At 44.8% G+C, this 20227-nt stretch overlaps 1 protein-coding gene across 2 annotated transcripts in view; it reads left to right on the top strand.

Annotated features, from left to right (window-relative positions):
• Positions 1–3449: 3449 nt before the first annotated feature.
• Positions 3450–20227, top strand: part of TRAPPC9 (trafficking protein particle complex subunit 9) — a 522236-nt gene continuing 505458 nt past the window's right edge. For both annotated transcript variants that reach the window (XM_068525830.1, XM_068525829.1), the window contains exons 1-2: positions 3450–3597; positions 17349–17942. In XM_068525830.1, the coding sequence (XP_068381931.1) occupies positions 17359–17942 (584 nt within the window). In that variant the 5' untranslated portion in view covers positions 3450–3597; positions 17349–17358. The remainder of the gene's footprint in view (positions 3598–17348; positions 17943–20227) is intronic.

The raw sequence follows: 20227 nt of genomic DNA, 5'->3' as shown, positions 1-20227 counted from the left end.
GTGCGGGCTTCTCACTGCAGTGGCTTCTCTTGTTGCGGAGCACGGGCTCTAGGCGCGTGGGCTTCAGTATTTGTGGCATGCAGGCTCAGTAGTTGTGGCTCGTGGGCTCTAGAGCACAGGCTCAATAGTTGTGGCGCAAGGGCTTAGTTGCTACGCGGCATGTGGGATCTTCGCGGACCAGGGCTCGAACCCGTGTCCCCTGCATTGGCAGGCGGATTCTTAACCACTGCGCTATCAGGGAAGCCCTCTTTTTGAATTATAGTTTTGTCTGGATATATGCTCAGGAGTGGGATTGCTAGATCATATGGTAATTCTATTTTTAGTTTTCTGAGGAACCCTGATACTGTTTTCCACAGTGGCTACACCATCTTACATTCCCACCAATGTAGGAGGGTTCCCAAGGCTGGCTAATTCTAAGGTGAAGGATTTAGTAAACCTAAACCAAACTTTTGGCTCCAGATCTAAAGCACCCTCTTCAACCGACATATTGGTAATAAAATTGACTTGTAAATATCCATTGTCTGATTCTTTTGTCTTATTTCTCAATTGCTCCACACTCAGGAAGAGAAAAAAGGAGTGTTACTGCTTAGTCCCCTCCATTAGAACAACATACCTTATAGGGCCATTGTGAGATTATATGAGAAATTTGTACCAAGCACATTGTACTTTACCTGCTGGGTAAATGGTAGCTACCATGATTTTGTTATTTTGAGGGAGTAGATGTGAAAGCTTGCTCAAGTGGCTGGTTCTTCATGGTGATAAGTAAGCAAATCTGTTCCTATTGGCTTGGGCACTAGAAAGCCCAGGTGAGACATGGCCCTATGGAGAAGTATCCAAGTGGACTGCATGGTAGAATAGAGCCCTACAACATGGAAAGGAGTAAGGAAACCTTTATAATACTGTTGGTGGATCAGAAATCCTAAGAGGTGATGGGCTTTGCCCAAAGTGGGGTGATCATATCACCCAACCAGAACACTTTTAGCCAGGACAACAGGCATATATTGGGGTTGTCCTAGGCAAATCAGGATATATGATCACCCTATCCCAAGGCCATACAAGTAGCATTTGAAAGAATTGAGACGGAACTTAGATCTATCCCACTCTGTCTCAAAGTGCTTTCTTATACTTGCTTTCATTAATCCTGAGAGTGACCTTATGAAGTGATTATTCCCATTTTATATGTGAAGATATTTAAGTTATATAGTTAGTGAGTAATGGAGTTTATGCTCTGACCTGCACTCTTGACTGGTTTCAGTGGTAATTCTCAACCCCACCAAGCCTCTTTGGGCATTGGTCTTCATCTTTGAGATTGCATGCATGATTGGATGTTTCAGGGAAGTAGATTTGCCTTATGAGAGAACTTTCTAACAGGGCTCTGTATCATTGTATGAAACTTTCCACCTCTGTTAGGACTTTTTATAGAGGGTTTCTGGTGTGGGTGTGAGGTTGGACTTGATGATTTTAGATGTTCCTTCCAATCCAACTTTAAGTGTCTAAAACTCCTTGAGAGCAGGTTTGGTATATTCGTTGAATTCTCAGCATTCAGAGGAGATGCTCAGGAAACGTTAAAACTATGTAAGCAACATAACTCCAGAAGCAAGATATACCTGGGACAAGTCTGGACACCTCTCTCTGATGGCTGGGGGGCTGTGGCTAGCCTTTACATTCTCTGAGCCTCAGTTTTCTCATTGGTCAGAATGCAGAGTAGTCTCCTCCCTCCCTCCCCCACATATTTGCTGGGACAATAAAATAAATTAATGTGAGTACATTGTAAACAGAAACATTGTACAAAAATAACAATGTTTCCTTTTGCCAGCTTTCAATCTTGCTTTCCAGATTGCTTCTCTTATTCATTTATAGAGAGAATGAGGACAAAGAAGGACTATGGAAAGAGCGCAGGCAACAAAGTCAGACAGCCTGGGATTTGAATCCTAAATAGCACCAGCCGCTTGTGTGCCAAGTGGAGTGTTCTTTCTGGACCTCAGCGCTAAGAAAAGCTGCCTTGTATCGATCTTATGAAGACACCGTGTGCTAAACAGGGAGCTCTATTCCTGGCACTTAGACCTCCATAAAGGGTGGCCTCTTTTAATGTCTGTTTTCTGTGTTCTGTAATTGTCAACCTGTGCTCTCAGCGCCACGGAGAAGCCACCTTGGGCGGCTTTTTGTAGGGTCCTGGAAGCGTTCTCTCTTAGCCTCTGGGCGCCTGTGTTGAAAATCCTTCCTTGCTGTCTGGTGTGCTGGAAATCCGTTCCGCCTGTTTTGCCCTGAAGATGTGTTCTGTTTATAATTCATTCCTACTCTTTGGAAAACAATTCAATAAAAACTCATTTGGTTTTCCACTGGCCCAGGGCAGGGATGAGGGATAGTGCATTATTATTTTATAAAAAAATATAAAAATAAAGTCATAAAACACCACTGGTCACAGAGCAGAGTCAATAAATGCTTGCTGGAGTAAAGTAAAAGTGATGGCTCAGTTTTTCCATGGCTGCTGTATTGGCTGAACTATTCCTGTCCACCATTACACTTTTTTTTTTTTTTCTTACTGAAAAAGAAATACATGCATATGGTAAAAAAATTCAAACACAACACAAAAATACACAAGGGAAAGAAGGTCTCTCTCATCCTTTGTTCTCTCAACCCTCTCTGGAGATGCCACTGTTGACACTTACTTGTGTATTTTTCAAATATGCTATGCACATTCCAACCTATGTATGTGAATTCCTTTTTAAGTTTTATTTTTTTATTTTTAACCTGGATAACCCCTTCTGCCCCTAACTAGCAAGCTGGGCTCTGGAACTAAGGACAGCTGTGCCACACCAGGGGGCCTATTTGGAGCCGTAGACGGGACCCCCAGAGTCAGGAGTGGTTTTCCAAGGAGGAATGGGGACCAAGCACCAGCCCTCGGGCAGTCTGCTTGGGGCTCGGGCTCCGACCTTCTACTTCCTGGCCCCGCCCAGCCCCTGTGACCTTGCACATAAGGCATGCCCTGGAGACACGCAGCCTCAGTTTCTCAGCCTGTAAAAGGGGAACTTCTACTCTCCCCAAGGTAGCTCAGAGCGCTGGCGACAACGCCTGCGGGTGCGCGACACGAAGCCCGGCTCGGCGCGTGGGCAAGGAGCGTGATGCCGTAGGGGTTTTGCAGAGGCCTGGGCTGGAGGGCTCCACCACGGAGGTGAAATTTGAGCTGCGCGCCTTGAGGGCTTGGAAAGGCGCGCGGAGGCGGGAGTGGCATCTCCTTCGGGGTGCGCGGCCCCAGGAGCCAAAGCTTTTCTTTCCGTCTCAGCTGCTCTCCTTCCCCTTTTCTCCCTCTGGGTCCCTCCATCTCCCTCCTCCTCCCTGCCCCTCCCTGCGACCATCTAGCTCCCTTCACTTTTCATCACTCCTCTCCTCCCCCTCCTCCTTCCCTCGCTTCCCCGGCGTCTCTTCCAAAACCCGGAGCGGAACGCCGGCCCGGGACGGGCCCTGCGCACGCGCAGGGGCGGTGCCGGCTCAGCCGCTAGTCGGAAGCTTCAGCTCTGAGCCGGGGGAGCGTCCGAAGAGGCTGCTCGGCCCCGCCGTCCGCCAGGCCGTTGGCTCCGGGCCCGGGGGTCCGGCTGTGTAAGTGCAAGGTGGGGGGCTCCCGGGCAGGGAGGGTGTCGGGTAGGCTGCGGGAGGGCTGTCCGTGTGTCACGGCGCTCGAGGGCGCCAGCCAGCGTGTGTCCCGCCGAGGGGCTCGCCTCAGCCCACACCTGCTCGGGCCACCTGCCCCAGCCCCGTTACCCTGCCCGGAGCCCGGCCACACCCGTCCAGGGCCGCGTCCGCACCTGCCGGGGGCCCGGCCCGCACCTGCCGCCTCTCAGGCCCGGCCCTGGCTCTCCTTAGCTCTCTGCGGTCGTCCCCTTCCCCTCTTCCGCCCGCGGGTCCCCTCCGCCCGGCCTCCCTCTCCTCGGCCCTTGCCCCCGGGCCGGCGGGTCTGGGGACCCGGCTGGGACCCGCGGCTGGGGTCGGCCTCCGGGCGGCGCTGCAGCCCGCGCCCCCGGCCGCCTTCCCCTCCCCGCGGTCCCGGGAGGCCCTCTTCTCCCTTTTCCTCCTCCTCCTCTTTTGGATTCAAAGTGTCTCAGATCCCGCTCGGCGGCGGCAGGCGCTGATTGCCGGGGATGAGCGCCTCGAATTGCAAAGTCCGGCTTCTCCCGGCCAAGTCTCGGGAAGAGAGAGAGCACAGTGCCTGCCTTGGTCTCCTCCCCCCGCTCTTTTGCCCCACGTGAATGCCCTTTAACACGGAGTTTTCTGGTGTTCGGTGGGGTGCTTGTGGATTTCACGTGTTTTTATAGAGAGAGGGATTACAGTGTTGAAAGCAGGGTTCGGTTTAGTTAAAGATGAGTCGAGGGTATGAGGCTGTGACATCCTCCATCCTCTCCCCGCCCCAGTTTAAACGCGACTGGCGATTTTTAAAACGTAGTTTTATAGTCGTTTCCTAGTCCAGCTCAGCTAGTATTCCTTAACACGAAATAGCAGCACTAGAGGCATGATATTGGAGAACCAGGAATTATTGCAGTCCTAAAGATGTCCTGGCAAGGTTTTTTGTTTTGTTTTTCTTAAATTGTGGGGCAGTCCAATAGTATAGAGGGAAAAATAGTTGTCAAGAAATATTTTATGAAATAACAGCGTTATTGAGATAATGTTCACATACGATAAAGTCCACCCATTTAAATTGTACATTTCAGTGGGTTTTAGTATATTCACAGTTGTGCAACCATTATTATTCCAGAACATTTTCCTCACTTCAAAAAGAAATTCCATACCCTTTGGCAGTATCCCCTCCTGCAGCCAGGGGCAGCCACAGATTTACTTTCTGTCTCTAAGGAGTTGCATATTTGGGGCATTTCATGTAAATGGACTCATACAGTATGTGGCCTTTTGTGCCTGGCTTCTTTCACTTAGCATAACGTTTTCAAGGTCCACCCATATTGTAGTAGGGTCAGTACTTTGTTCCTTTTTATGGCTGAGTAATATTCTATTGTTATGGATAGGTCACATTTTGTTTATGCATTTATCAGGTGATGGACACTTGTGTTGTTTCCACTTTTTGGCTCTTAGGGATAATACTGCTATGGATGTTAGCATACTAGTTTTTGTGTGGACATGTATTTTCAGATCTCTTTGGTACATACCTAGGAGTAGAACTGCTGTTTATATGGTAACTCTATGTTTAACTTTTTGAGGAACTACCAAGTTGAAGAAATATATATATATATATATATTTTTAATGTCTGAAACATTTATATTAACATATTTCCATACAAATAACCCAATGAAAGTTTAGTATTAGTTGTTTTGTTTGTCTGTTTTTTTATACTACAGGTTCTTATTAGGCATCAGTTTTATACACATCAGTGTATACATGTCAATCCCAATCGCCCAATTCAGCACACCACCATCCCCACCCCTCCGCAGTTTTCCCCCCTTGGTGTCCATATGTCCATTCTCTACATCTGTGTCTCAACCTCTGCCCTGCAAACCGGCTCATCTGTACCATTTTTCTAGGTTCCACATACATGCATTAATATACGATATTTGTTTTTCTCTTTCTGACTTACTTCACTCTGTATGACAGTCTCTAGATCCATCCACGTCTCAACAAATGACTCAATTTCATTCCTTTTTATGGCTGAGTAATATTCCATTGTATATATGTACCACAACTTCTTTATCCATTCGTCTGTTGATGGGCATTTAGGTTGCTTCCATGACCTGGCTATTGTAAATAGTGCTTCAATGAACATTCGGGTGCATGTGTCTTTTTGAATTATGGTTTTCTCTGGGTATATGCCCAGTAGTGGGATTGCTGGGTCATATGGTAATTCTATTTTTAGTTTTTTAAGGAACCTCCATATTGTTCTCCATAGTGGCTGTATCAATTTACATTCCCACCAACAGTGCAAGAGGGTTCCCTTTTCTCCACACCCTCTCCAGCATTTGTTGTTTGTAGATTTTCTGATGATGCCCATTCTAACAGGAGTGAGGTGATACCTCATTGTAGTTTTGATTTGCATTTCTCTAATAATTAGTGATGTTGAGCATCTTTTCATGTGCTTCGTGGCCGTCTGTATGTCTTCTTTGGAGAAATGTCTATTTAGGTCTTCTGCCCATTTTTGGATTGGGGTGTTTGTTTCTTTAATATTGAGCTGAATGAGCTGTTTATATATTTTGGAGATTAATCCTTTGTCCGTTGATTCGTTTGCAAATATTTTCTCCCATTCTGAGGGTTGTCTTTTCGTCTTGCTTATGGTTTCCTTTGCTGTGCAAAAGCTTTGAAGTTTCATTAGGTCCCATTTGTTTATTTTTGTTTTTATTTCCATTACTCTAGGAGGTGGATCAAAAAGATCTTGCTGTGATTTATGTCAAAGAGTGTTCTTCCTATGTTTTCCTCTAAGAGTTTTATAGTGTCCAGTCTTATATTTAGGTCTTTAATCCATTTTGAGTTTATTTTTGTGTATGGTGTTAGGGAGTATTCTAATTTCATTCTTTTACATGTAGCTGTCCAGTTTTCCCAGCACCACTTATTGAAGAGACTGTCTTTTCTCCATTGTATATCTTTGCCTCCTTTGTCATAAATTAGTTGACCATAGGTGCGTGGGTTAATCTCTGGGCTTTCTATCTTGTTCCATTGATCTATGTTTCTGTTTTTGTGCCAGTACCATATTGTCTTGATTACTGTAGCTTTGTAGTATAGTCTGAAGTCAGGGAGTCTGATTCCTCCAGCTCCATTTTTTTGCCTCAAGACTGCTTTGGCTATTCGGGGTCTTTTGTGTCTCCATACAAATTTTAAGATGATTTGTTCTAGCTCCGTAAAAAATGCCATTGGTAATTTGATAGGGATTGCATTGAATCTGTAGATTGCTTTGGGTAGTATACTCATTTTCACAATGTTGATTCTTCCAATCCAAGAACATGGTATATCTCTCCATCTGTTGGTATCATCTTTAATTTCTTTCATCAGTGTCTTATAGTTTTCTGCATACAGGTCTTTTGTCTCCCTAGGTAGGTTTATTCCTAGGTATTTTATTCTTTTTGTTGCAGTGGTAAATGGGAGTGTTTCCATAATTTCTCTTTCAGATTTTTCATCATTAGTGTATAGGAATGCAAGAGATTTCTGTGCATTAATTTTGTATCCTGCAACTTTACCATATTCATTAATTAGCTCTAGCAGTTTTCTGGTGGCAGTTTTAGGATTCTCTATGTATAGTATCATGTCATCCGCAAACAGTGACAGTTTTACTTCTTCTTTTCCAATTTGTATTCCTTTTATTTCTTTTTCTTCTCTGATTGCCGTGGCTAGGACTTCCAGAACTATGTTGAATAATAGTGGTGAGAGTGGACATCCTTGTCTCGTTCCTGATCTTAGAGGAAATGCTTTCAGTTTTTCACCATTGAGAATGATGTTTGCTGTGGGTTTGTCATATATGGCCTTTATTATGTTGAGGTAGGTTCCCTCTACGCCCACTTTCTGGAGAGTTTTTATCAGAAATGGGTGTTGAATTTTGTCAAAAGCTTTTTCTGCATCTATTGAGATGATCATATGGTTTTTATTCTTCAATTTGTTAATATGGTGTATCACATTGATTGATTTGCATATATTGAAGAATCCTTGCATCCCTGGGATAAATCCCACTTGATCGTGGTGTATGATCCTTTTAATGTGTTGTTGGATTCTGTTTGCTAGTATTTTGTTGAGGATTTTTGCGTCTATATTCATCAGTGATATTGGTCTGTAATTTTCTTTTTTTGTAGTGTCTTTGTCTGGTTTTGGTATCAGGGTGATGGTGGCCTCATAGAATGAGTTTGGGAGTGTTCCTTCCTCTGCAATTTTTTGGAAGAGTTTGAGAAGGATAGGTGTTAGCTCTTCTCTAAATGTTTGATAGAATTCACCTGTGAAGCCATCTGGTCCTGGACTTTTGTTTGTTGGAAGATTTTTAATCACAGTTTCAATTTCATTACTTGTGATTGGTTTGTTCATATTTTCTGTTTCTTCCTGGTTCAGTCTTGGAAGGTTATACCTTTCTAAAAATTTGTCCATTTCTTCCAGGTTGTCCATTTTATTGGCATAAAGTTGCTTGTAGTAGCCTCTTAGGATGCTTTGTATTTCTGCGGTGTCTGTTGTAACTTCTCCTTTTTCATTTCTGATTTTATTGATTTGAGTCCTCTCCCTCTTTTTTTTGATGAGTCTGGCTAATGGCTTATCAATTTTGTTTATCTTCTCAAAGAACCAACTTTTAGTTTTATTGATCTTTGCTATTGTTTTCTTTGTTTCTATTTCATTTATTTCTGACCTGATCTTTATGATTTCTTTCCTTCTGCTAACTTTGGGTTTTGTTTGTTCTTCTTTCTCTAGTTTCTTTAGGTGTAAGGTTAGATTGTTTACTTGAGATTTTTCTTGTTTCTTTAGGTAGGCTTGTATAGCTATAAACTTCCCTCTTAGAACTGCTTTTGCTGCATCCCATAGGTTTTGGGTCGTTGTGTTTTCATTGTCATTTGTCTCTAGGTATTTTTTTATTTCCTCTTTGATTTCTTCAGTGATCTCTTGGTTATTTAGTAACGTATTGGTTAGCCTCCATGTGTTCGTCTTTTTTACGTTTTTTTCCCTGTAATTCATTTCTAATCTCATAGTGTTGTGGTCAGAAAAGATGCTTGATATGATTTCAATTTTCTTAAATTTACTGAGGCTTGATTTGTGACCCAAGATGTGATCTATCCTGGAGAATGTTCCGTGCGCACTTGAGAAGAACGTGTAATCTGCTGTTTTTGGATGGAATGTCCTATATATATCAATTAAATCTATCTGGTCTATTGTGTCATTTAAAGCTTGTGTTTCCTTATTCATTTTCATTTTGGATGATCTGTCCATTGGTGTAAGTGAGGTGTTAAAGTCCCCCACTATGATTGTGTTACTGTCGATTTCCTCTTTTATAGCTGTTAGCAGTTGCCTTATGTATTGAGGTGCTCCTATGTTGGGTGCATATATATTTATAATTGTTATATCTTCTTCTTGGATCAATCCCTTGATCATTATGTAGTGTCCTTCCTTGTCTCTTGTAACATTCTTTATTTTAAAGTCTATTTTATCTGATATGAGTATAGCTACTCCAGCTTTCTTTTGATTTCCATTTGCATGGAATATCTTTTTCCATCCCCTCACTTTCAGTCTGTATGTGTCCCTAGGTCTAAAGTGGGTCTCTTGTAGGCAGCATATATATGGGTCTTGTTTTTGTATCCATTCAGCCAGTCTGTGTCTTTTGGTTGGGGCATTTAATCCATTCACGTTTAAGGTAATTATCGATATGTATGTTCCTATGACCATTTTCTTAATTGTTTTGGGTTTGTTTTTGTAGGTCCTTTTCTTCTCTTGTGTTTCCCACTTAGAGAAGTTCCTTTAGCATTTGTTGTAGAGCTGGATTGGTGGTGCTGAATTCTCTTAGCTTTTGCTTGTCTGTAAAGCTTTTGATTTCTCCATCAAATCTAAATGAGATCCTTGCCGGGTAGAGTAATCTTGGTTGTAGGTTCTTCCCTTTCATCACTTTAAGTATATCATGCCATTCCCTTCTGGCTTGCAGAGTTTCTGCTGAGAAATCAGCTGTTAACCTTATGGGAGTTCCCTTGTATGTTATTTGTCGTTTTTCCCTTGCTGCTTTCAATAATTTTTCTCTGTCTTTAATTTTTGCCACTTTGATTACTATGTGTCTCAGCGTGTTTCTCCTTGGGTTTATCCTGTATGGGACTCTCTGCGCTTCCTGGACTTGGGTGGCTATTTCCTTTCCCATGTTAGGGAAGTTTTCGACTATAATCTCTTCAAATATTTTCTCTGGTCCTTTCTCTCTCTCTTCTCCTTCTGGGACCCCTATAATGTGAATGTTGTGGCGTTTAATGTTGTCCCAGTGGTCTCTTAGGCTGGCTTCATTTCCTTTCATTCTTTTTTCTTTATTCTGTTCTGCAGCAGTGAATTCCACCATTCTGTCTTTCAGGTCACTTATCCGTTCTTCTGCCTCAGTTATTCTGCTATTGATTCCTTCTAGTGTAGTTTTCATTTCAGTTATTGTATTGTTCATCTCTGTTTGTTTGTTCTTTAATTCTTCTAGGTCTTTGTTAAACATTTCTTGCATCTTCTCGCTGTTTGCCTCCATTCTTTTTCCGAGGTCCTGGATCATCTTCACTATCATTATTCTGAATTCTTTTTCTGGAAGGTTGCCTATCTCCACTTCATTTAGTTGTTTTTCTGGGGTTTTTTCTTGTTCCTTCATCTGGTACATAGCCATCTGCCTTTTCATCTTGTCTATCTTTCTGTAACTGTGGTTTTTGGTCCACAGGCTGCAGGATTGTAGTTTTTCTTGCTTCTGTTGTCTGCCCTCTGGTGGTTGAGGCTATCTAAGAGGCTTGATGGGAGGCTCCAAGAAATATATTCTTGATGTTTTAATATTTGTATTAGATTAGTCTCAGACACCAGAGCTGGCTCAGTGCCAGGGCTTATTTCATCAGATTCTTTCTCCCTTGAAGAAAGTAGTGGAAAAGCATGGACTCTGGAACCTGGCTCCAGTTTACCTCTTACAGATTAGGAGACCTTGGGCAGCTGACTGAGCCTGGTTCCTCATCTGTAAGGTTGAAAATGGGAATGCTTGTTTCTTAGGATTGTTGTGAAGTCTAACTATGATAAGTTGTAAAGTGCCCAGTGCAGCCCTTTTCCTACCTTATATGAGACAAATTTCCTCCTGTGGTACTTGCATATTTTGAATCTGGGGCAAAAGTGAACAAGAAGTTTGCTAATACTGAGCTGCTTCAGGGAAAACCCTTGCCTGAGGTTGTAAGGTTTATTGAGCTGTGGCATGGATTTGATTGCTGGTCTGCTTTTCAGGGCCTAGTTGGAACTGGAAGGGACCCAGAGGGGTCTTTTAGTCCAGGGTGACTTCATTGTTTAGATTTCATAGATTGGTAAGCGCTAAAAAGCTGGAGGGCCAATCATAGGCTTGTCAATTTCTATTTTTGCCCAGATAGAATAATGGAAAAACAAGCCCCATCTCCCCGCCCCCCCCACCCCCCATATTGTTTTATAAAAGCAAGAATGTTTGGGAATTCCCTGGCCGTCCAGTGGTTAGCACTCGGTGCTTTCACTGCGGTGGCCCGGGTTTAGTCCCTGGTCAGGGAACTAAGATCCTACAGGCCGTGGGGTGCAGCCAATTAAACAAAAAAAAAAGAATGTTTTAACAGCAAAAAATGAGATAGTTCATAACCTAAAAATAAATGATAACAATAGTAGTTAATATTTATAAAGCACTTACTAAATTTACTTTAGTTTTATGGGAAGCTTACTATACATTGTTCATATTTTTCTCATTTTACTTCAGACTCGAGAAATTGAACACCTTCTGTCCTCAACCTGTGTCAGAGCCACAGGCCACCTCTGCACCTGTAACACACTTGCCTTTTTTGTGCATCAACTTTTTTGCTTATAGAAGAGGGGTGTTGGCAGGAGCAATAGCACATAATCTCCTGATAGATGAGAAGGGCTGGGGCCAGGCCCTGAAACTAGCCAACCTGCTGAAACACGCACTGTAAGCTTTTTGAAGTTCGACCTTCTTCCTTTTTTTTTTGATGTGGACCATTTTTAAAGTCTTTATTGAATTTGTTACAATAGTGCTTCTGTGTTATGTTTTGGTTTCTTGGCTGCGAGGCATGTGGGATCATAGCTCCCTGACCAGGGATGGAACCCGCACCCCCTGCATTGGAAGGCGAAGTCTTAACCGCCAAGGAAGTCCCCCTTCTTCCTTTTCTAACTCTTATGTTAAATGTTTAACATGTATGTACAGTTTATAGAATGGCAAAACAAGCACCCCTGGATCTACCATCTAGCTTAAGAGACAGAACATAACTACTACTTCTGAAGCCCACTGCTTCCCTTTCAAACTGCATTCCTCTTTGCCACCCAGGTAACCACTATCCAAATTTACTTTTTCTTTATAATTTTACCATATGTGTAAACAAGATATTGTTTAAGTGTTGCCTATTTTTGAACTTTACATAAATGGAATGGTGCTGCTTGTATTAATCCACAACTTGCTTTATTTGCCCATCATGTTTTTGAGATTCATCTTTGTTCCTGCAGTGTAGCTCTAGGTCATTCATTTGCACTGTTCTAAAGTATTTCATTGTGTTAAACGACCACAGTTTAGTTACCCATTCTCCTGACCGTGGACATTTGTGTTCTCTTCAGTTCTTGCTTCTGTGAACCTGCCAGCCACATGCCAGAATACATGCCACCTGTCAAATAGGAGAGTTACCTTTGGTCTACATTTTTGCAAACATGTGGTGTTTCTGTATTTAAAACATTTTGTCTTTATACCCATGTTCATAATAGTATTATTCATAGTAGCCAAAGCTAGAAACAACCCAAATGACCTTCAATGAATGCTGAAGCATTAAACAAGAAGGAGATTCTGATACATGCTACAACACTGATGAACCTTGAAGACATTCTGCTAAGTGAAATAAGCCAGTCACAAAAGGACAAATAGCATATGATTTCACTTATGTGACGTGCCTAGCATGGTCAGATTCATAGAGACAGAAAGTAGATGGGGGCGTGCCGGGGGTGGGGGGATGGGGAGCTAGTGTTTCATGGGGACAGAGCTTCAGTGGTGAAGGTGAAAAAGTTCTGGAGATGGTTGCACAACAATGTAAGTGTACTTAATGCCATAGAACTCTACATTTAAAAAGGTAAGTTTTGTGTTACGTATATGTTACCACGATAATTTTTTTTTTTGGTCAATCGGGTGGGTATGAAATGGTCTATCCCTGTGGTTTTAATTCGCTGTCTCCTGATCGCCATTGAGGTGGAGCATCTTACTGTACACGTCTTGGCTGCTTGAGTTTCCTCTTCAAAGATGTCTGTTTGAGCAATTTGTCCATTTTCTGATTGGGTTATGCTCTTTTTCTTACTCATGGATTAACGCATTGTGCCAGTACTACTATCGGAGAGTCTGTCCTTTCCTACTGTCCTAGAATGGCACCTCAGCTGTATTTCAAATTACCCTGCATGTGTGGGTCTGGTTCTGGGCTTGATGACATTTCTTTCCATTTTTCTCTCTATCCCTGTGCCAATACTGTGCTGACTATAGGTTTTTTTTTTTTTCCCCTACAGATTTACTGAAATATAATTCACATGCTATACAGTTCAACCATTTAAATATACAGTTCAGTGGTTTTTAATGTATTCACAGAGCTGTACAACCATCACCACAATCAATTTTAGAACATTTCATCACCCCACAAAGAAACCCTATGTTCCATTAGCAGTTATATCTGGTGGGACAAATGCCCTTCCCCATTGGTCGTTCCTCAGGAGTTTCTTGGCTATTGACCATAAACTAACTTGTTACATTCCATGAAAGATCTGATAGGAATTCTAATCAGAATTGTGTTGAATCTATATATCAAAATGGGGAGAATGAACATCTTTATGATATAAACTTTTTCTACCCATGCGTATATCTGGGACCCTACCTTTTCATCTGTACAGAGCCTGGCACATGGGAAGTCCTCATTAGATGTTGGGGATGTGAATGATGAGATTTTATACATCATTAGTTTCAACCATAGCCTTGCACAAAAGAGAAAACTAACCTCAGTGAAGCTACGTGACTCACTTATGGTCACAAAGAGTGACAGCCAGTGCTGGAGCCAACCCGATGCACGTGGTGCTTGCAACGAGTTCTCCGCCGCCTACTGATGGGGAGCAGCATGCTTTTTGCGAATAATAATATATGCTGGTTGGCCGCTTTCAGTTTCGTTGGTTCCATCTTATCTGTAGGTGTTTTTCTTCTGGTGGGCCTGTGTGTGATGTGTGACATGTTAATAAAGATCTGTGTCTGGGAGAACTCTGGGCCAGGTGCAGGGAGTGCCCACTGAGCACATGCTTGAATTGGGAAAAGCCACAGTAAAGGTTGGAATTTCCATTACGGTTCAAACTTCCTGGTTTCTATGACCTATTATACCTTGATTTAGCCCACCTTAATTTTAGATGCACAAATATGGAGTAACTTGATGAAACGTCATCGTACGGTATTGTAGAGAGAGGACCTTGTATGATTTTTCTCTTTCTTTTTTCTAACACCTGTTCTCCTGGGCCTTACAGATCCTGCACAGATCCTGCACCCATTCAGCAGTGCCCAGGGCTTGCTCGGTGCTGCACTGAAGCAAAATTTGTTTATAAGGGCCTTTCCTCATCTACTCTGGGCCTCTGTTTTCTTCTCTGCACAATGAAGGCTTAGACTAGATAAGGGTTTTTCAATATCTTTGCCACCTTTTAGAAACAGAAAACTCTCAAATCCCCGCCCCCCCACCCATCCCAGTGCTTAAGATTTTGATACGTTCCCCAAGGGGTGACATCCCTCTTTGTTGAAAGTTGATGTGCTTTTGGTTCTTTCCAGGAGGTGCAGAAAAGACTGCAGAGAATTACTGCAGGGAGGGGCCGAGGGGCAGTGTATCACACTTTACAGTGTGAGTGCTGGGGCAGGGGCTGGGGTGGGGGGGTGGGGGAGCGCCTGCGTTTATATACTGCTGCTGACGTGGCCTCTCTGTGATCTTGCACAATGTGACAGACTTCTCTTTCCCTCAGTTTCTTCATGTGTAAAGTTGGGGTGATATTATTTAGAGGTTTTCATGAGATAATATACACAGAAGCTATTTGTGTCCTGGGTAGAAACAAGACCTGTTAGCGGGTCAGAGGTTTCTTTTTTTTTTTTTCAGGAACTCAATAGCCACATGTGGCCAGTGGCTCCTGTATTGCACAGTGCAGGGCTAGACCCACCGTTTTTTTGTTTGTTTGTTTGTTTGTTTATCAGTCATCAATTTTATACACATCAGTGTATACATGTCAATCCCAATCGCCCAATTCAGCACACCACCATCCCCACCCCACCGCAGTTTTCCTCCCTTGGTGTCCGTACGTTTGTTCTCTACATCTGTGTCTCAACTTCTGCCCTGCAAACCAGTTCATCTGTACCATTTTTCTAGGTTCCACATAACATGCGTTAATGTACGATATTTGTTTTTCTCTTTCTGACTTACTTCACTCTGTATGACAGTCTCTGGATCCATCCACGTCTCAACAAATGACTCAATTTTGTTCCTTTTTATGGCTGAGTAATATGCCATTGTATATATGTACCACAACTTCTTTATCCATTTGTCTGTCGATGGGCATTTAGGTTGCTTCCATGACCTGGCTATTGTAAATAGTGCTGCAGTGAACATTGGGGTGCACGTGTCTTTTTGAATTACGGTTTTCTCTGGGTATATGTCCAGTAGTGGGATTGCTGGGTCATATGGTAGCTCTATTTTTAGTTTTTTAAGGAACCTCCATATTGTTCTCCATAGTGGCTGTATCAATTTACATTCCCACCAACAGTGCAAGAGGGTTCCCTTTTCTCCACACCCTCTCCAGCATTTGTTGTTTGTAGATTTTCTGATGATGCCCATTCTAACTGGTGTGAGGTGATACCTCATTGTAGTTTTGATTTGCATTTCTCTAATGATTAGTGATGTTGAGCATCTTTCCATGTGCTTCTTGGCCATCTGTATGTCTTCTTTGGAGAAATGTCTATTTAGGTCTTCTGCCCATTTTTGGAAAAAAAAAAAAAAATCTTGTTCCTGCTGCTCTGTCCAGGTGTGTTGTGAAGTTCCTGAAGGGTGAGGGTTGACTCTGAAGTCCAGCATGGGGTAGGTGGCCCCAGGATCTGCGTGCCCCAAATTGCTCCCACCTCCCTCCCCAGTCCTCTTCCTCTCAGCCCAGGATGAAATCCCTGCCATTGGACTTACTCAGAGGTCTAGTGGAAATGGCCTTTTATTTTCATTGTTTCATCTGGGAGGCCTGCTGTCATGATCTCTGTAGTCAGCTTCTGGTGACCCGAAGGCTATGCAATTTGGAGTTCCTAGTCAAGAAAAAGAAAACACAATTAGAAATACAAAATTAGATATAGGGCCATGGAAGGGGCTCTTGCAAGTGGGGGCCGTTAGCTCTGTTAGCTTCACAGTACAGCAGCCTCTGGCCGTGAGTACCCATCCCTGTACTCTGAAGTAGGAGAGACCAGTGGGGTCAGTGGAAAGATTTACTGAGTGTATCTCACGGGCTAGGCGTTTCCCTATTTGTACGGTGTATTCCTTATTTGATGCAATGAGCTCATTTAATCTCAATAGCCTTTAAAAAAAAATTAGACCTTTTATTTTGAGATGTAATGTAGATTCCCATGCAGTTGTAAGAGATAATATTGAGAGAGCTTATGGACCCTTTGCCCAGTTTCCCTTGATGGTACCGTCTTGCAAAGTTATGGTACAATATTAAAACCAGAATATTGACTCACTAACCCTTTGAGGTTTGTGTTATTATCCACATTTTAATTCATGATAAAACTGGGGTTTAAAGAAGCACACAGGCCTGCCCCAGGTCACTGACGTTGTTAGTGTAGAGTCAGGGGTGGAATGTGGGCTTCACATTTCTGGGTAGTGCCATTATGATGGTCTGTGGAAGGGGGCAGCATTCATTTGCTTGTTTGTTCGTTCATTCAGCAAACATTTATTAACTCCTATGGGCCAGATGCTTTCCTATGGGTTATCTAATTGAATTCAAGAGTACTGAGAATCAGGTAATGTTGTTTTCCTTCTTTCTTTCTTTTTTAATTTTTATCGGAGTACTGTTGATGTTGCTTTCTTTTTATATCTAACAAAATTCACTCAGAGAGGTTATTAAAACTCTCCCAAGGAAACACAGTTCATAAAGGAGGGATAGTAACTGTGTATAGCCTCTCCTTCTACGTCAGGCAGTATGCCCGGCACTTTGCATTTGCAGCCTTCCTCAATCCAGATGTCTTCTTAGAAAGCAAGTTTTATTATCGCCATTATTTTTCAGTTCAGGAGGAGCTCAAGTGGACTGGAGTTCAAGTCCAGAGCATCTGATTCCACTGTGGTTCTTTTCATTCTATTCTGCTGAGGGCTGGGGAAGCAGTTCCTTCCGTTGTTCATTCATTTATTCAGCTTTTTGAGCACTGACTCCACATCAGTGCCTGGCGCCTGGCTAGGTGTTGGAAACAGAAAACAAGAGATGGCCCCTTTTCTGCAGGAGCTCCAGGCCTGGTGCAAGAGCAGGGAATTGTGATAAGAGCGGTGATAGCCACAGGCAGAGCTCCGAGGACAGACTGTTCCCCACAGCTCTGCTTGGGGCTTACCCTGCCTTCCAGCTGGTGGGCGCCGGCATCACCACGTCCCCGAGTGCGCTGGCAGCCTGCAAAACCCGGTGCACCTCAAAGCCTCTTCTTCTCTCTGGGCAGGGTCTTCACCATGAGTGTCCCTGACTACATGCAGTGTGCTGAGGACCACCAGACTCTCCTCGTGGTGGTCCAGCCCGTGGGGATCGTCTCGGAGGAGAACTTCTTCAAGATCTACAAGAGGATCTCGTCCGTGAGCCAGATCAGCGTGCGCGACTCGCAGCGCGTGCTCTATATCCGCTATCGGCACCACTACCCACCCGAGAACAACGAGTGGGGCGACTTCCAGACCCACCGCAAGGTCGTGGGCCTCATCACCATCACAGACTGCTTCTCGGCCAAGGACTGGCCGCAGACTTTCGAGAAGTTCCACGTGCAGAAGGAGATGTACGGCTCCACGCTCTACGACTCGCGGCTCTTCGTCTTCGGGCTGCAGGGGGAGGTGGCCGAGCAGCCGCGCACCGACGTGGCCTTCTACCCCGGCTACGAGGACTGCGGGACGGTGGAGAAGAGGATCGAGGACTTCATCGAGTCGCTGTTCATCGTGCTTGAGTCCAAGCGCCTGGACAGGGCCACGGACAAGTCCGGGGACAAGATCCCGCTCCTCTGCGTCCCGTTCGAGAAGAAGGACTTCGTGGGACTGGACACGGACAGTAGGTAAGTCTGCCTGGAGCCCAGGCTCCTCAGCCTGGGGGGCTTCCCGACATCCAGAAGCGGAGAAGCAAGTGGGAGCGTAGTCTTGCAGCGGGGGGAAAAGGGTGCAGTCCACTGGTTTTCAGACTTTTAAAAATGGGACAGCCTTTGGTTCAGGGAAATCGTTTTAGGGTTCATGTGGACACTTACTGCCCCTTTTCAGCTGGGAGCCCTGGTGGGACCCCCTGGAGCGCTGTCCAGTAGGGTAGCCACTGTCACTAAGACTGTGGAGGAGGCTGGTCTGAGCCGAGACGTGCTGTAGGTAAAATGCACGTCAGATGCTGAGACCTAGTCTAGGAAAAAGAATGTAAACTGTCTCAGTATTTCCTTTTTTATTGATTACATGTTGAAATAACACTTACATATATTAGATTAAATAAAATACGTTATTAAAATCAGTTGCGAGTGTTTGGTTTTCACTTTTTTAGATGTGCAAACTAGAAAACTTTATTTACGTGGCTCACATGGTTTTCCTGTTGGACAGCACTGCCCTCCGCCACAGTGTGAAGACTGTTATTCAGCCTCATCCCTTCAATGTGTAGATGAGGGGCTGAACCCGGAGAGGCGGCAGAACGAGGTGCTAGCTGAGCTGGGGGTCGGGCCCGGGCCTCCTGCCTCCCAGTCCGGGCACCTGCAGGGCTCAGGCTCTTCCTCCTGCCAGACGGCCTCGCCATGGCGGCGCCAGAGCCCTCGCTTATGGTTAGGGTATCAGAAATGCCACAGGGACTTCCGAAAGAGCTCCCCACACAGAGGAAGGTGTGTTCATAGTTTCTGTGTCTCAGGGAGTGTCAGACAGAGCAGGGAAAGTTCAGTCCACACTTTGTCCCTGTGAGTAAGTCACCAGAATTGCAGACGAGCTCTGCTGGGCCGTCTGCTTCCCCTCTCTGCCCTCTGCTCAGTTTCCCTGTGTGGCCAGTGTGGTGTCCCTCCTGCAGGAGAGGACGAGATGCACGCCTTTGCCGAGAGGTGCTCCCCTTTGCTGGGGAGAGCACGGGTAGCTCTGTCACTCCTGGCCTTGGGCCCTGGGCCCTGAGTCTGTCCTCCCTGCTCTGTACAGGTCGCACGATGGTCTCCCAGGTGAGGATGGGGGAACATGGCGTGGGTGCTGCAGTGCCCGCTGCAGAGCAGGTGCTCAGGGTTTCCTGAACTTACCTAAGGTCAGACCCGACTTGCTGGTTGTTGATAAGTTAGAGGAGAAGATGTCACAGAGTTGAGGAAAAAGGTCCAGGCAGCCCTACGAGTGAGAGGCACAGAGTACCCGAGCCACTCCTGCAGGTGGTGCCTGGCAGGGTCTGGAGGAATTTTCATTTCCTCACCCGGACACATCTGTGTGGTCTAAGGAAAGGGCGAGGCATGTCGTACCCACGATCCGTACTTAGTTTTTGCATGACCCTGTGATCTACATGCCAGCGCTCCTCTTCTGCTCCTCGGAGCCGAGGTGGCAAGGTTTAGGAGCCCAGGCACCGCCGAGGGGCAGAGCTGCCAGCACCAGGCCCACTCCCGGCCAGCTTCTCGCCTCACTTGTTGCCTCCTGCTGAGCCCCAGGCGTCAGGCGGGGTAGATGCCGTGGCAATCATCGCTCACAAGGTGGGGCCTCACGGGCACACAGCGGCCTGCATTTCCCGCATCACGGTGCCTGCGGCCTCGGCGGGGACTGCCTTCCCCTCCCTGGACAGACTGGTGGGTGAGTGGCTGAAGCCAGGAACCCTGCCCTGACCCCGTGACCAGTGCCTTAGCCTTGCCAAACGAGGCACTGGTGACATTTCTGCTCATCAGCTTCTTGGCTTTGAGGTTGCAGACCCACCAGAGAAGGCCAGTTTGTTTTTGCCTTTTGAAATCTGTGCTCACAATTGGGCAGGAATAACTAGTTTCAGGATACTGTGCTTGGTGCATGGTGGCTGATCCTATTCCCAAGTGTTTACGCAGAGTGAATGAAACCTTCCTCCTGGTGGGTCCATTCTGTTCTCGCCGGTACCGTAAACACTCAGCCATCATATGCACTTTAGTGAGATAATGATGCCAGTGACCTCAACTCAAACACATTCTCCTCCAGTCGCTGTTCATCCCTTGTTGCTTTCACTCGTCTCAGTTATCTAATTTTTAAAACAACAGTTAGGTGCAGGGACAGAGCCTAACTCTCCTGCAGCTCTTGGTAGGGGTGATAAAAAGCGTCCAACCTGAAATGAGATTGCATTTTGTGGCTCAAAAGGAAATGTCTAGATGTAGGTGGAGGTTTGGTTTGAGGCGCT

This window comes from Eschrichtius robustus, chromosome 17, assembly GCF_028021215.1.
Source record: "Eschrichtius robustus isolate mEscRob2 chromosome 17, mEscRob2.pri, whole genome shotgun sequence".
Lineage (NCBI taxonomy): Eukaryota > Metazoa > Chordata > Mammalia > Artiodactyla > Eschrichtiidae > Eschrichtius > Eschrichtius robustus.
The sequence above is the reverse complement of the archived record's forward strand: the minus strand, read 5'-3'. Positions and strand labels throughout refer to the sequence as shown.